The 16552-nt window shown below is 64.1% G+C and overlaps 1 protein-coding gene across 1 annotated transcript; it reads left to right on the forward strand.

The window, feature by feature from the left end:
- The first annotated feature begins 94 nt into the window (after positions 1–94).
- On the forward strand, positions 95–16216 carry SFXN3 (sideroflexin 3). Its single transcript, XM_075935596.2, has 11 exons — positions 95–250; positions 2566–2732; positions 3486–3656; positions 4954–5052; positions 5499–5574; positions 6214–6299; positions 6594–6721; positions 6871–6920; positions 9111–9160; positions 10510–10557; positions 12038–16216. The coding sequence occupies exons 2-11, from the start codon at positions 2569–2571 to the stop codon at positions 12132–12134; spliced, it is 969 nt and encodes a 322-aa protein (XP_075791711.2). The 5' UTR covers positions 95–250; positions 2566–2568; the 3' UTR covers positions 12135–16216.
- Positions 16217–16552: the final 336 nt, after the last annotated feature.

Here is a 16552-nt window from a genome sequence, read left to right on the forward strand (position 1 = left end):
CGGGGCAGGATCGGGCCCCGGGTGGTCATGCGCCCCCCGCCCCGAGCACGCGTGCCAGCGCCCCGGCCGGCTGGGCACGGCCCCTGCGCCCGCAGCCGCCTGGCTCCGCCCCGCCAGCGCCGGCCCCTTCCAGCTGCGCTCCCCGCCCTCCGGCCTGCGCGCCCTGGGCGCGGCGCCGCTGCGCACTGGGCCGCTGCCGAGCCGAGCCGAGCCGGGGAGCACGGGCGGGGCCGGCGCTGCCAGCGAGCCGGTGAGTCGGAGCCGCCCTGGGCGCGGGGAGGAGGCGCCCTGCAGCCAGGCAGGCGGGCGGGGGGTGTCCGGGCGGGCTCCTGAGGTCCACGCGTGCCCGGATCGCCCCGGGGGTCCTGGGGAGGGTCACGTCCCCCTTCCCCACCCCCCCGTGACAGCAGCCGGGCGGCCTGCGCGGAGGCAGCTGGGGGGTCAGGCTGCCAGTGCCCGGGTTTGTGCCCCCCCCCGGGGATTCGCTCCCGGCTCGGGGCGCAGGGCTCCAGGGCGCCCGTGGGAACGGGGCGGGGGCCCCTCGCCGGCCTGCCCGGGCGCTGCGCCCAGCGGGCACGTGGCGCGGCTCGGGCAGGGGGCGAGCAGCGGAGCCGGGCGCTGGCACCTGCTTTGACCTTGGTCCCCTCCGCCAGGGCTGGGCCCGGTCGCCTGCCTGGCATCCTCCTAGGTTTGAGGCACCTGCCCCGAGTGACCGGGCCTGGCTGCGGGGGGCACCCCATTTCGCTCGCCTGCCCCCCACCCTGGGCTGCCTCCCGGGGCCCCCTGCCGCTGGGCCTAGCCGGAGTGGCTGCCGCAGCTGCCAGGCGGGTGATGCTCTGGGCAGGCGGCAGAGCGGAGACATTGGGCGACCAGCCACCGCCCCAGCCTGTCCCGTGGTCCTTGTCTCACGCTGCTCCCCGGCCGGCTCCCTCGCCGTGGTGCCCGCATCCTACCTCGCTGGCGCAGGAGCCTTCTCCTCTGCATCTCCGGCCATCTCCCGTGGCTTTGGGTAGGGACGTAGGTCACGGAGGCCCAGGGAAGGCCCTTTGGCTTTGGGGGAGCCGAGTCGCTGGCCTGGGGGCATGGCCCTGAGCCTGTGGGCTCTGCACACTCCAGCGTTCGCTGTTCGGGGCAGCCCAGCGCTTGCAGGGGTCACGTCCCCCGCGGAGCTCGCCCGCCTTGGGAGACACCAGAGTTAGCAGCAGAACGACACGCTGGGGGGGCAGGCAGGCCCCTGGTGTCCCATTAGCAGCCCCCCCCCAGGCGGGGCTCCCAGGATCGCTCCTGCTGGAGAGCGGGACAAACCCTAGAATCCGCCCGGGTCCGGCTGGCCTGGGGGAGCTGCCGGAGGCTGGAGCGAGGGGGAAATGCACAGGCTTTAGCCGGAGCCAGATGGCAGGAGAGAGACGGAAAGAGCCGGAGGGCGCCAGGCGTTTGCTCACACCAGGGTGGGGCTGCTGGGACTCCGTTGTTGGCAGGGAATGACTCCGGATTGACACCGGGCCGGGTTCTCTGCGGACACTGCCAGGCCGGCGCGAGGCCAAGCCCGCTCCGTTAGCCAGGGCTGTTGCAACCTCTGGCTGCCCCCGTGCGGTGCAGTGGGGGACGCTGCCTCAGTTTCCCTCCTGGCATGGCCCATTTACAGTAGGCTTCCCTCGTTCTGGCGTCCTGGGCAGCGGCCGGTGGTTCTTTAGCCTCCCATGGCTGCCTGGCACCCCAGCGCACCAGCTGTTCCTCAGGATAAGCTCCTTCTGCCGACTCTCCATCCGTCCTGCCTGGGCACCGCCCGCTCGGTCTAATCCTTAATCGCCTGCGAGCCCCGGACCGGAGCCCTGGGCTCCCCTTAACCCCCGCCTTGCCGGCGTGGGGCCGGATCCCATGCAGGAGCCCTCTAGAGGGGGATGGGCGCTACCCGGAGGAGCTGTGGGTCTTACTGGCTGCTCCCTTCTCTGACGGGCTGGGGGGTGGGACAGCATCCTGCCCCCCTGCCCGGGGCTCTGGTCCCTGGCCGAGGAACCTGCTCCCCTCTTGTCAGCTGCCCTGTTGGCTCTAGCGGCTCCGGGCGCTTTCCGGGCCTGGCGAGATTTCGGCCCTGCGAGGCTGGCTCCGTTTCCCAGGCCCGGGGCACTGCCCGGGGGCCCGCGCCGGTGCTGGGAACAGAACCGGGGAGTCCGGTGCCCCAGGGCTGGGCGCGGGCGGGGCCAGGGCATCCTCAGTGGGCTGAGCTGTGTTTGCCGGGTGGATCCCAGCCGGCTCCAGCTGCCTCCTGGAGGTTTTTGCTGGCTGCTCCAGCGCCGTGTGCGCATGCTGGGGGGAGGGGGGGGGTCACTGCCCCCCAGCCTCTCCGGGCGAGTGAGGGTCACAGGACGCCATGGCCCCTCCCCCGGGGAGGACAGTGCCCTGCGGGGGAAGAGCACAGCAGAGCTGATCTGTGGACCGGTCTCCCCGGGCCCCTGCAGCGGAGGCAGGCCCCCTCCCCGAGTGCCTGTCCGGCGGGAGCTGGGCCCCCTCCGTGGGGTGTCTCTGGTTCAGCCCGTAACCTCCCGGCGCGCCGTCTCCCCCCAGAGGATGGCGGAGGGGCTGCCCTTGCACATCAACATCCGGGAGCCCCGGTGGGATCAGGGCACCTTCCTGGGCCGGGCCAAGCACTTCTTCACGGTGACCGACCCCCGGAACCTGCTGCTGTCCGGGGCCGCGCTGGAGGACGCCCGCAGGGTGGTTGAGGATTACAGGTGGGCTGGGACGCCTGCGCCGAGTCCCCCGCTGGTGCTCGGGGGAGGGACGCTCTCTGCCATCCGGCTGTGTGCCACGGGGACTCCCGGGGGCAGGCTTGGGGTGGTGCCCTGGGCGTGGGAGGGGATGGCAGGTGATCCGTGCCCTTGGCTTGAATGAGCTGTCCTCGTCCTGGCATGGAAGTACAGGGCCGGGCGGTGACGTGGGAAGGGTGGGGGGGCGGGCAATGCCTGGGGCCACGGCAGTGATGTGGGGGGGGCGGGCAGTGCCCAGGGCCACGGCAGTGATGTGGGGGGGGCGGGCAGTGCCCGGGGCCGTGGCAGGGCATGGGCGGGTTGGGGTTTAAGCCCAGAGGGCGGCGTGGCACGGCGGAGGGTGGGGAGCCGGCGGTAGCCGTGACGTCCGGGGCGCTGGCATCGTGGGGAGGAGGAAGCCAAGTGGCACTGGCCTCCTCCCAGGGGAGACGTAACTCGTGGGGACATCATTCCAGCTGGAGACGGGGCAGCCCGGGCCTCGGTGCCCGCCAGAGAGGCTGGGGAGGGCGTTCGCTCCAGGGAGACCTCCGGCTTGGCCAGGGGCGCTCGCTGAAGCCGCCAGCTCTCCCCGGGAAGGAGCCGGAGGCAGCTGGCGTGGGGCGTTTGCCCTGGAAGGGGCAGGCGGTGCCCGGCTTGGGCGCGGGGGTCCTGGCAGCGGGCAGGGCAGTGCGAACGGGGGTAGCTAGTCACGGCTCCCTCCCCCTGGCACCGCCGCAGGTCGGGGAGGGCGGCGCCGGGCCTGACGGAGGACCAGCTCTGGCGGGCGAAGTACGTCTACGACTCGGCCTTCCACCCCGACACCGGGGAGAAGATGATCCTGATCGGGCGCATGTCGGCCCAGGTGCCCATGAACATGACCATCACCGGCTGCATGCTCACCTTCTACAGGCACGTGGGCCCTGGGGGGCAGGGACCCCTGCCCGGACCTTCCAGCGCCCCCTGCTGGCCCCAGGGAGGGGACCCTCCAAACCTCTCCAGCACCCCCTGCTGGCCCCGGGACGGGGACCCCCCCAAACCTCTCCAGTGCCCCCTGCTGGCCCCAGGGAGGGGACCCTCCAAACCTCTCCAGCACCCCCTGCTGGCCCCGGGACGGGGACCCCCCCAAACCTCTCCAGTGCCCCCTGCTGGCCCCAGGGAGGGGACCCTCCAAACCTCTCCAGTGCCCCCTGCTGGCCCCAAGGAGGGGACCCTCCAAACCTCTCCAGCGCCCCCTGCTGGCCCCAGGGAGGGGACCCTCCAAACCTCTCCAGCGCCCCCTGCTGGCCCTGGGACGGGGACCCTCCAAACCTCTCCAGCGCCCCCTGCTGGCCCCAGGGAGGGGACCCTCCAAACCTCTCCAGCGCCCCCTGCTGGCCCTGGGACGGGGACCCTCCAAACCTCTCCAGTGCCCCCTGCTGGCCCCAGGGAGGGGACCCTCCAAACCTCTCCAGCGCCCCCTGCTGGCCCCAGGGAGGGGACCCTCCAAACCTCTCCAGCGCCCCCTGCTGGCCCTGGGACGGGGACCCTCCAAACCTCTCCAGTGCCCCCTGCTGGCCCCAGGGAGGGGACCCTCCAAACCTCTCCAGCGCCCCCTGCTGGCCCTGGGACGGGGACCCTCCAAACCTCTCCAGCGCCCCCTGCTGGCCCCAGGGAGGGGACCCTCCAAACCTCTCCAGCGCCCCCTGCTGGCCCTGGGACAGGGACCCTCCAAACCTCTCCAGTGCCCCCTGCTGGCCCTGGGACGGGGACCCTCCAAACCTCTCCAGTGCCCCCTGCTGGCCCTGGGACGGGGACCCTCCAAACCTCTCCAGTGCCCCCTGCTGGCCCTGGGATGGGGACCCTCCAAACCTCTCCAGTGCCCCCTGCTGGCCCTGGGACAGGGTCCCTCCAAACCTCTCCAGTGCCCCCTGCTGGCCCTGGGATGGGGACCCTCCAAACCTCTCTAGTGCCCCCTGCTGGCCCTGGGACAGGGACCCTCCAAACCTCTCCAGTGCCCCCTGCTGGCCCTGGGATGGGGACCCTCCAAACCTCTCCAGCGCCCCCTGCTGGCCCTGGGACGGGGACCCTCCAAACCTTTCCAGTGCCCCCTGCTGGCCCTGGGGCGGGGACTCCCCCAAACCTCTCCAGCGCCCCCTCGGGGCCCATTCCCGCCCATCCCCTCGGGCTGCTCCCTGCCCAGCCTGTGACGTGCTCTCCCCCTGCGCAGGACGACCCCCGCGGTGCTGCTCTGGCAGTGGGTGAACCAGTCCTTCAACGCCATCGTGAACTACACCAACCGGAGCGGAGACGCCCCCATCACCGTCGGGTAAGGGGGCCGCAGAGACTGGGAAAGCCGGGCAGCCTTGGGGCGCTGCGTCACCAGGCAGGGCTGGGGCCGTCCCCATGGCATGGCCACGCGCCGAGTGCCGCGAATGCGGCTGCTTCCGGAACAGGTGCGGCCACTTGCTGCAGGCTGATGGAGTCGGTGCAGCGGGCTCCCTGCAGGGGTGCCAGGCTGGTGCCCTGCTCTTCTTCCCTGTTAACTAAGTGCTTGGGCAGCCACCCAGGAGCGATTCAGGTGATGCCCAGCTGCCCACTGTGTTTCTGTGGGTGGTGCACATCCCCACATGTATTGGTGCATGGAAAAAATTATTCTGCACACGAATGGAAAAATTGGAGGGAGCCTCCGGGGTACCGGGAGGGAAGGGCTCCCCATGGAGCGGCCTGCCCAGCGGGTTGCTGACTCTCTGGACTTGCCCGCTTCCTTTGTAGCCAGCTGGGGACGGCCTACGTCAGCGCCACCACGGGGGCGGTCGTGACCGCGCTGGGACTCAAGTCTCTCACTAAGGTAGGGACCCAAGGTCGGGGCACGCCTGGCCCGGGGCCCGGAGAGAGGGGCTGCCCAGGCGTCATGCTGCAGGACAAGGCGCTGGTCTCCGGCCACTCCTTGCAGCTCTGCATTCATGCCCGTCCACCCAGGAGCCCGGGAGGGGGGTGTGTGTGTCTCTCTTTTAGGGGAGCCCCAAACATTTTACTGCCACCCGTGTCCCTCCATCGGGCGTCCAGTGCCCCCCACCGGCTCTCTGCCCCAGCTACCAGCACCACCAGCAGACAGTACTGGCCTTGATTCTGCTCTCCCGCTGGGGGTGGGCCCGAGGGCCCCCCTGGAGCTGTGCCCTGCGGGATTAGCCAGCGCAGAGCCGGCAACCCTAAGACAAGCTGTGGCCAGCTGGAATCCACTGGAGAACGGAGCCAGCAGGGACCCCAGCTGAGATCAGGGCCGTGGGGAATGTAAACGCACCAGGCAGACACAGGCCCAGTTGTTATTCCTGCTTTCCTGAGGGGGAAAGGAGGCCTGGAGAGGTGCAAGTGACTGGCTCGGGCAGAGCCCGCAATGGAAGCAAGCCCTGTGCTCTAACCACTGGCCTATTCTCCCTTCTCCCGTTTCATTTCCTGGTGTGCGATTCTCTCTTCTCCCCCTCTGCAGCATTTGCCGTCAATTATCGGCCGATACGTGCCTTTTGCTGCCGTGGCAGCGGCCAACTGCATCAACATTCCTCTAATGCGGCAGAGGTAAGAGACCTTCCCCCTCGGGCCCCTTGCTTCTGGCGGCACCAACAGTCTGGTGCTGGAGGGGGAAGGCAAGCCCATCCTCCGTCCTGCTCTTGTTCAGCAATGCAGCTCCGGGACAGGAGGGATTGCTTCCTGACCCCTGTGGCTGGTCAGTACGTGCCCTGAAGCATGAGGGTTGTTTTAGTTGCTAGCGCTGGAATAAGGGTCAGTTTCCAGACAGAAACGCCTCCCATCAAACGCAGACCCAGTCGGGCCCAGGCAGTGGTAACGGACCCCGGTCTGTGTCTTCCGCAGGGAGCTGAAGTTTGGGATCCCTGTGATGGATGAGGACGGGAACCGGCTGGGGGAGTCGAGGGCAGCGGCCCGCCAAGCCATCACTCAGGTGGTGGTGTCCCGCATCGGCATGGCCGCCCCCGCCATGGGTGAGTCCCTTCCCGGGCGGAGCTGCGCTGCGTCCGGGCTGGATCCGGGGCTCTTTGGGCCCCGATGTCACCGACGCGGGTCGATCTTCAGCCCGCCCGCTCTTCCTGCCGCCCGCTAACGTCCTTCTCCTTCCCCTTCCCCTTCCCAGCCATCCCCCCCGTGATCATGAACGCCCTGGAGAAAAGAGCGTTCCTGAAGGTAAGTCCGTGGCACGGGCCGTCGTGACGTTCCCAGCCCAGGCCTGCCCCAGCAGCCTCTCCCGGGGGCTGGCTGTCGTCCCGTCTATGCGGCCTGGGGTGCCCCCTCGGCCAAGGGGCAGCGAGAGCCCTGGGAATCCTGGGGGCACCCCGAGGTCATCCTGGGGGGTTGGGAATCCAGCCCGTTGCTGGGCTGGGGGCAGGAGGGTTCCCATCGCTCTGGCTGACGGTGGAGGTGCAGAGATTCTCTACACGGCGGCTCTGTGTGTAGCCTGGGCTGGCAGGGAGCTGCTGGGTTCAGACCGGAATCCGGGCGCCGTGTAGACAGACCCGTAAGCACCAGGTGGATCCGGGGCCGCAGCCTTTTCAGACCAAAGAGCCGAACGGCACCAAAGTGGCCCACAAAGAACCGCACGAGAATGCCCGTTTGCATGGCTGAAAACACGCAGCGTCTAGTCTTGGTAATTGACGTGAGGGTTAATGGCGCACGGGGCCCGTCCAGGTTCAACAAGGACAAGGGCAGAGTCCTGCACTTGGGACAGAAGAATCCCAAGTATTGTTACAGGCTGGGGACCGACTGGCTAAGCAGCAGTTCTGCAGAAAAGGCCCTGGGGGTTACAGTGGATGAGAAGCCGGATATGAGTCAACAGGGCGCCCTTGTAGCCAGAAGGCTAATGGCATATTGGGCTGCATTAGGAGGAGCATTTCCAGCAGATCCAGAGATGTCATTATTCCCCTTTATTCGGCTCTGGTGAGGCCACATCTGGAGTGTTGTGTCCAGTTCTGGGCCCCCCCATTACAGAAGGGATGTGGACGCATTGGAGAGGGCCCAGCGGAGGGCGACCAAAATGATGCGGGGGCTGGAGCACATGACCTATGAGGAGGGGCTGAGGGATTTGGGTCTGTTTAGTCTGCAGAAGAGAAGAGTGAGGGGGGATTTGAGAGCAGCCTGCAACTCCCTGCAGGGGGTTCCAAAGAGGCTGGAGAGAGGCTGTTCTCAGTGGGGACAGATGGCAGAACAAGGAGCAATGGGCTCAAGTTGCAGTGGGAGAGGTCTAGGTTGGAGATTAGGAAAAACTCTTTCCCTAGGCGGGTGGGGAAGCTCTGGGCTGGGTTCCCTAGGGAAGTAGTGGAATCTCCATCCCTAGAGGTGTTTAAGTCTCAGCTTGACCAAGCTCTGGCCAGGTTGATTGAGTTGGGATTGGTCCTGCCTAGAGCAGGGGGCTGGACTTGATGACTCCTGAGGTCTCTTCCAGCTCTAGGATTGCATGAGTCTAGGCTGATCCGGGCGTGTAAGTCCGTGCGTGGATCTAGGTCTGTCTCCCCTTGTTTCTGTTGGGCAACTACAACATTCGAATGCACCAGAATAAGAATCATTAATAGCAGTTGCTGTGAAATACGAGACCACACCCCCGCCCCCCGGAGCCCGTGCACGCCCCTGCCAGGGGCTCCTGCCAGCCCTGCGGCGCGGGGCACGAGGCAGTGGGAAGCGGCGTCCCATGGCACCCTGAGGAGGCAGGAGCCATCAGGTCTCTCCCCGGGGCTGGAGCTGGGGCCAGGGTGGTGTGGTGGCTGCCGAAAAAGGCAGATTTGGCTCGCGAGCCATCGGGCGCCGACCCCTGGGCTGCGGGGACCGTGCCTCTGGAGCAATGTTCCCTGGAAGGTTTTCCATCCCTGTGCGGAATACATTTTGTGGTGTGCACCAAGGCATGTGCAGATGTGCACCACCCCTAGAACCACACGCGGTGGGCGCTCTGCAAATCAGCTGGGCGGCCCCAGAATCTCTCCTGGGCAGCTGCCCAAGCGCTCAGCTTACAGGGACCCCTGCTCTGGAGCCCTGGGAGTGCCTGGAGATGGGGGGTTGTCCCTAAGCCCGGACTGCGGTCTGACAGTGCTCGTCTCCTGTCCCCCCCCCCCCCACTCCCCTTGATGGGACGCACCAACCCTGCCGGTGCCACAGGGGAGAAGGGACCCTAGAGAAGGACTTTCCCCTCTTTCCGAGCTGCTGGGGAGCTGGGAACGAGGGAGGAGCCGGCAGCTCTGCATGGATCACTGGATCACAGTGCATGGTGCCTACCCCTCCAAACAGTCCCCTTGGCCGTGACATGTCAGGGACCCTGTGATCTGTAGCCCCCCTCCCCCATTACTAGAACCCTCTTGCTAACCCAGGTCCCCCTCTCTCTCTCTGCAGCGGTACCCCTGGCTGAACGCCCCCTTGCAGGTCGGACTGGTGGGGTTCTGGTAAGTGACGGCTGCCAAGCGGGGAAGCTCGCCCAGCCCAGCTGATGGGGAGAAGCCCCTGGATTTGCTAGCCCGGTCTTGGAGTCCGACGCGTCTTTTGCTTCAAGCTGGTTGGGCTCCAAGCAGGACGGCCGAGAGCCGTTGAAGGGAAGGCGCAGGGAAGAGCCCGTCGTTCCCCACTCTCGCCTCATCATTTATGTTGCAGTTAAATTCCTGGCCAGAAAAGTCAGACCAAGTCCGTGGGCCAGGCCACTGCTTTGCCGTGTGTACGCATGCCCTGCGGAACTCCCTGCTGCAGGATTTTTGTCAGGCACGAGGCTTCTGGGTCAGGCCAGAAGCAGGGGCGGCAAGAGACCCTGAACCGGTGGCTTCTGGTTGTATTTCCCACAGCAGCGGGAAGGGATAAAACTCACAGGCGTGTGTGCGTCTGGGAAGGTTTCCAGTACAATGTGGTAGGGTCAGGGGGTTGGATACTTCAGCTCAGCAGCCGGGTCGCCCCATTGGAGTAATCCAGGGAGAAGGGAACCTGGCCGGGAGGTTCATTGGGGGCAGAGGAGGGGGAATGGCGGTGTCTCTCCCTGTCTCATTTAGGGGCTGCCCCAGCCCTCATTGCTGCACCTCGTTTTCATGGGGGAGTTTTCCCACAAGATCCCCCCATTGGGGGTGGAGGCACCAGATCCGCCGATGGACCTGGGTCTCCTGAGTCCCAGCCCGCAGCCCTGATCACCTGTCTCTCCTTCCTCCCTGCCGTGGGCCTGTTCCACCCAGAGGCAGGCGTGGTTTCTGGTGCTCATGCCAGCCTCTCGCTCTGTGCCGGGGTGGGCGATATGCGGCCTGCGGGCCGGGCGTGGCTTGCCAGGGTTAGCTCCTGGTGGGCCGCCTGTCGCTTTATTTCCCTGTGCGTCCACAGAGCCGGCTGCTCGCCGTGGGCAGCTCCTAGGGGCCAGGAACGGCGATTTGCAGCCGACGAGAGTTGCGGGCGGTCGTACCTGCAGGTGCTCAGCAATGTTCCCTGTACGCTGAGCGCTAGGGCGGCCACTCACGAGAAATTCAAATGCCGCCCAGCTGATCAGCATGAGTGTGTCTCCTGGTGGTGCACATTTGCACATGCCTGGTGCACAGAACAAAATTCATTCCGCACACTGGTGGAACAAATGAGAGAGAACCCTGGCACACAGGCAAATAAAGCATCTGGCGACCGGCGAGGGCTAACACCAGCCCCATGGGACCTGCTTACGGCCCACCCCTGTTCTGTGGGCTGCTGCTTTTGTTCCCACCATGGCTCCAGGGACGATCCGGGGCGGAGGCGCTAGAAATCCTCTCTGTTCATGGTGTCTTCCCTTTCACAGCTTGGTGTTCGCGACCCCGCTGTGCTGCGCGCTCTTCCCGCAGAAAAGGTAAGGCTGGCCGGGGTTTGTGAGCGGGGCAGGGCAGGCCGTCGGGGTGTGTGTGTGTGAGATGCACGGTGATGGGGTAAGACAGTGACTCTGGACCTTTCCGGACATCCGGCCCCTGCTCAGGCTCTGATTTGGGGGTCTCCCACGTTCCTCATTTCAAAGGGCCGGGCTCCCCAAATCAGATGTGATGCTCAGAAGCGTCGCAGGATGATACACCTGGCACAGGGGGCTGACGTCCGGCTCCAGGCTGCAACGTGCGGGGGCTGACCCCCCCCCCCCGCTGGACCTTGCATGTGGGGCTGACTCCCCCCGCCCCCCCGCTGGACCTTGCAGGGTGGGCTGACTCCCCCCGCCCCCCCGCTGGACCTTGCAGGGGGGGCTGACTCCCCCCGCTCCCCCGCTGGACCTTGCAGGGGGGGCTGATCCTCCTCTAGGCCTGGCGCGGGGGGCTGACTTCCTCCCGCCAACCACAGAATTCATTCTAAAATAAATCACCCGGGATGCAAATCTTGTGCTTACATCTCCGTGTCTAGCGCAGTATCCCCAAGGCATTTCCATAGGCAATTTTACTTGGCACTGTGTTGGCTAGTGCTTTGGATTAGGGGTGTCAGACCGGACCAGGATAACAGCTGGGGGGTGGCGCCGGTGCTAACGGGTGATGTTTACTGGTTTTGTTAGCTGGGGGGGGGGGTGCAACAGCCCCCTGCCTGCTGGGGACAAAGGGACTCCTCCAGCCCCATGGGACCTGCTGTGGACGGGGTGCTCCAGCCCACCCCCCCTTTAATCAGTTAACCGGTTAACCAATTACACGGGATTTTACATCCCTGCTTTGTATGCAGCCTGTTGTGAAACCGGCAGGTAGGTAGAGTCGTCGATGTACCCCTGGCGGACCTTTGTGTACCCCAGGGGGGCTGGTGTGAGACCTCTCTGCTCCTTGGAGACGCTAGGCAGGGAGGCCGGAGGCTGTGATCAGTTACGGGATGGGTTACTCCTGCTGTCCCTGGAGGGTAGCCAGGAAGCAATCCGCTGAATCCGCAGCCAAGATCTCAGTGAGAGATTAGGAAAAACCTTTCCAGCTCTCAGCGGGTGGAGCTCGGGAACAGGCTTCCAGGGTGGGTTGGGGCATCCCTGTCGCTGGAGGTCCTGAGGACCAGGCGGGACAGAGCTGCCGGGGCTGCTCTCGATTTCCTTGGCCCTGTCTCGGAGCCGGGGACTGGCCTTGCTGACGTCTCCGGAACCTCTCAGAACGGAAGTGCTGCCGTGGGCGGCGGGGCAGCCAATCGCGTGCTGCAAAGAGCTGCCGAGCCGCCCCGTAGGCTGGGACGTGCCAGGTCCTAGAGCACGTGCCGGAGCCGAACGCTGCCCCATCCGAACCTGTCTGCGGAGATCCGTGAGCAGACAAATTGAGGCTGGAGTCGGGGAAAGGGGGCTGTTCCGGCTCTCCCCGCCTCTGCTCTGAAACGGTCTCTCCCTTCCGCAGCTCGATGCGCGTCACTCGCCTGGAGCCGGAAGTCCAAGCGCTGCTCCGGGAGAAGGCTCCCCACGCGGAGATGGTCTACTTCAACAAAGGGCTTTAAGCCAGGCTGCCCCCGGTCTCCCTCGTGCGCCGCTCCAGGGAGAGATCGGGGAACACGGCGGGACCCAGGTGTCCGGAGCTCCCGGGGAGAGCGTGAAGTGTCGCGCTAGCCGAACGCCCGTGCGCTGCTGCTTTGTTCTTGGCTGCCGTGTCGCCGTAGGCCCTGCGTGTCCCGCCTCGGACTCCGCTGACCCCTCGCAATAGGTAGTGGGGGTGCTGCCGTAGCTTTGTCTTTCCTGGCCACACCACGAGCATTCCCGTCTCCTCCCCGCAGGGCCCTCCGCCGCCTGCCCTCTGCCCAGCCCGCCTGCTGCCTACGGCCCCAGGCGGCTCCCCTTGCACGCCCGTTCTCGAGGTGCTTCGGGGGAGACGCAGCGTGGGCAGGGGCGCAAGGCGAGCCAGTGCCCAGGGCCATGCTGTGGCCTGCTCTGGTGGGATTTCAGAATGGACGTGAGGCTCAGGCCGGGGTAACTTTCGCCACAAGGCTGCGGAGAGCTCCCTGGCCGGGGGGAAGCTTTCCTGCCCTCGCCGTGAGGACGGGAGCTCCCCTGATCTTCCCAAGGGAGGGCATTTTCCGGAGAGGGAGCCAGTATGACTGGCCTCGAGCGGCGTGGCTGGTTGGAGTAGAACCGTCCAAGGCGGGGAGCAGATGCCTTTGCAGCAGGCTGGGGTTGCTGTGTGCGGCGTGGCTTGGCTGTGCCCTTTCTCTAGCTGCTCCGGGCGTCCCTCGTCCTTTTAGGGTCGGCCTGCTCTCGTTCCTCACAGCCTGCCCACGTTTGCTTCTCTGCAGGGTGCCAGACAGCGGCCCAGCCTGTCTGTGGGTTCGTAGAGCGCAACCCTGCTGCTCTGTTTGTAGACGCTCGTGTCCGAGTGGCTCGGAACGAGATCCCGGGGAAGAACCGACGAGGCAGCTTAGGGCAAAGTCTTTCACTTGGGTGGGGGTGTAGAGGTGGAGTTTTGGGGGGTCTCTGCCACGGGTGGAGAGCTAGCTGCAATTCCTGAAGGCGGGGGAAGCTTGGAGCCCAAATCCGTATCTCTGCTGCGCACCTGGGCCCAGCCCTGCCATTGGAACCGGGCGTTTGGACCCAGGTTTCATGCAAGTTTGAATTTGGGGGGCTCAGCCCCTGTGCACGTGAGAGATCATTGCTAGCTGCTGCCTGCCTGTCTGCACAGACCTTCCCTTCCGCCCGTTGCATTGCCCCTTTGAAACGCACGGGTGGGGGGGGGTGGCGTGACGGAGAGTCAAGGCCTCCCGGTTGTGTTGCGACTGTAGGAAAAACGCAACATGGCAGTGTTAGGATGCAAAAGACAGTCGCCCAGCACAAGAGAGATCAGGGACAAATCAGGCGCAAAAAGAGGAGAAAACCCGCTCCCCTTCCGTTACCTGATGGAATTCAACACTACCAGGAATCCAGAGACTAGTCCAGTAATCGCAGCTTAGAATATTTCTGGTTTGGGGTCTGATCCTGATTTCCGCAGGAGTTGTCCTGTGAGCCTCCGTGGCAGGCGTGGGATTCTGAATGCAGAAATCTTTTAACCTTCCTAAAATCATTGAATCGAGTAAGCTCACAGCCTGTCCTCGAATGCAGTGTTTCTCAACCAGTTGTACGAGTCCCCTTAGGGCACTTGAGAGAAGTCGGGGGGGGGGGGAGAGGAGGGTACGCCCATGCACAAATTTGCAGAAAACTGAATTTTGGTTTTAAGCTTCATCGCTTTTTTTTTATTATTTTTTTTGTACTTTTTTCACCCACAAATTTCATCGCCTGCCTGGCTACGATTAAGTTGTTTAAGCAAATGTGTTGCAATGGTAGAAAAAAGTGTCTGAAAACTGTAAGTACTGGAGTTACTTACAGTTTTTTAAGGGGTACTTTTTTTATAAAGGTTGAGAAACACTGCTCTAATGGAAGGAGCTGCGGAATGTCCCAGCTAAGCCTGCGAGGCCCGAGGCGACTGTAGGTCAGCACTTTAATCCGGTTTTCCGCTCCTTTCATCTCCAGAGCAAATTACGCCCTCTAATCTCCGAAAACCAGCCTGTGGTTTTTCCCTCCTTTAATGTTGTCTTTGTTCCAGGCTCAGGCTGCATCCTGGGGCTGCTCGACTCCCTTTTTCTTGTCTCAGTGCTGTAAGCTCACCCTGTTCCTTAGCTCGCTGTGCTGCCCTTTTAACAAGGCCGCCATGCTGCTGTACGCTCGGGTAGGGCGGGGGCGTGTGTAAAAACGAGGGATGTTTTACAGCCGCTACACCAGACAGAAATGTGTCTGGGACACGGACGAATTTCAGTGAAAACACTTCAGTCCTGGCTGGGTTTTACTCTTCCCCTGCTGTGCTGGGGATTGGCTGCTGCACCAAACACCTGGACTTGAAACTGACTAGCCTGAGGGGGTGAAATTAACCTGCCTGGTTTGCCTCCCCAAGCTGAGTGAGGGGCACAGAGGCAGTATGTGGAGGGGAAAGGGAATTGGCTCTTTAAAAATCAGAATGAGCAGGAGGCGGTGTCATGAGTAAGAAGGGCAGGAGGAGCCTTGGCCTGCATGGTGGAGGGGGGATTAGCCCCCGTCCTACAAGAGAGACCGAGGGGCAATCCGCTGTGTTCACGTCTCGCCCCTTCCCTGCAGAAGATGGCTTGTTGCTTCTCCCACTCTTCCCATCTGGGCAAGGCCTCCCCTTGCACGGCACTGACAGGATCGGGCCCGGAGCTTGTCTGTAATGTGCCCGGATTGCAGTCTCTGGGATGGCAGCGCTCCAGACCAGCTATCCTCATGCTTCAGGGGGATGAGCAGGTGGGGTCAGGCAGGAATTTGCCCCGTCCCTAACAGCCCTTTGTGGGCGTGTTACATTGTTCTCTGAAGTGTCTGGCACAGCAGTGGCGCTAGATGCAGTAGGACTTAGGTAGGGCCGGGCTGACTCAATTCTCGTTTCCACCTCCCGTTTTCAGGGGTTCCAAAAACCCTGAAGCCTGGGTTTCGAGGGAGGCTGGAGGCCATTTGGTGGAGTGGTTTGAGGGGGCCGCTGCCCTGAATCTGAGCACTGGGGGGGCGGGGGGTAAAGGAGAGAAAACACGAGACACTCCACATTTTTGCCGGGAGAAGGAAACCAGGCAAATCACCGTCCTCTCGTCTGTCAAAGTAGCTGGGACTCGCTTCTCCTCTGCATTCGCTTCTATTCCAGCAGGGGTCTGCACAGAACTCAAATCTTGGGAGGGGCAGGATGTTTAAAAACCAAACTATCAAAAAAAAAAAAAGCCGTGGACATGCCACGCAGGAGTGTTATGCAATGCAGTGTTTATATGTAGGTCCTACAAGAAGTGTGGCATTGCCTTCTGCCGACCCAAGGGGGCTGGGGTGCTGGCAGGAGGTGGGAATCGGTGCTACGGGATGGCTGGACATCCAGGGGGAGCGAATTTGGCCAATCCCCTCCCATTGTGTGCTTTGTAGCTTGGATGTTGGTCCCGGGAAGCGAGCTCAGTCCAGAAAGGGCTGGGGGGCGCGTCTCTGAGGACGGGGGCCAGATGGGGAGATGCCAGTTTTGAAGGGCGGCGTCACTGAACCAACCCGAGCAGCGCTGGGACTGGCCGCGGAGGGGGCGCCCGGCTCTCCCCGTCAACGCTGCGTGCCGCCTGCCCGCCCTTCCGTAACACCGGCGGGGAAAACCCGAGGCAGCTGGAAGCCAGCAGGATCTGGCTGCCCTGCACGCGGGCAATAAAACAGCACGCAGAACCCCAATGGGCCGGAACCGCTTGCAGGGGGAGACTTGGGGGGAGGTTGCTGCAAGAGGGGTGTCTTTGCCCTGCCACTAGGATGCTGCGGTGCTCTCCCGGGGCGCCCGGCCCCCTGCCAACCCAGCACCCCTGCCCGAGAACAGAAAGCGTCTCCAACCCTTGTGCAATACGGCCCAGGGCCCTCGGTGTCTGTCCGCCCTTCCCCGGGGTGAGTCGCAGGTGGAAGGCCTGGCATGGGGCGCTGCTCTCTCAGCTGGCGTCCTGGATCTCACCCTCCTGGTGGAGGGAGGCTGAGCCTGTGGCGACCTCTGTGGCTTTAAAGGGGGCAAGCGTTCCAAAATAAAGGCAGTCTTTTCTGGCCCTTGCATGTGGCTTTGCTGCTTTTTGGGGGCAGGAACCTGGTGGCCTTGTCCGATCTCGAATCCGCTCCAGCTCTTAGCTGACTCTTCTCCACTGCCCTAAAGGGGCGCAGTGCGAGGTAAGGGTGTGATATCCTTCCTAGTGGCTGGCCTGTACAGGGGACAAGTGACCTACTACTGCTGCCAGCTAAGGGAGCTCTCCTTCAGCTCCAGTGGGAGTATGCTGGGTTTGTGGAGGGGTGTAATGCCACGTCCCTCTGTGTATGCATGTGAGCGAGCTAGCGTCAGGGGTCTCTGGTGCATGTGGACATCTCTGTGTGCATGTGTTAGTGAGCTAGCTTT

This window comes from Pelodiscus sinensis, chromosome 8 (genome assembly GCF_052426305.1).
Source record: "Pelodiscus sinensis isolate ZL-2025 chromosome 8, ASM5242630v1, whole genome shotgun sequence".
Lineage (NCBI taxonomy): Eukaryota > Metazoa > Chordata > Testudines > Trionychidae > Pelodiscus > Pelodiscus sinensis.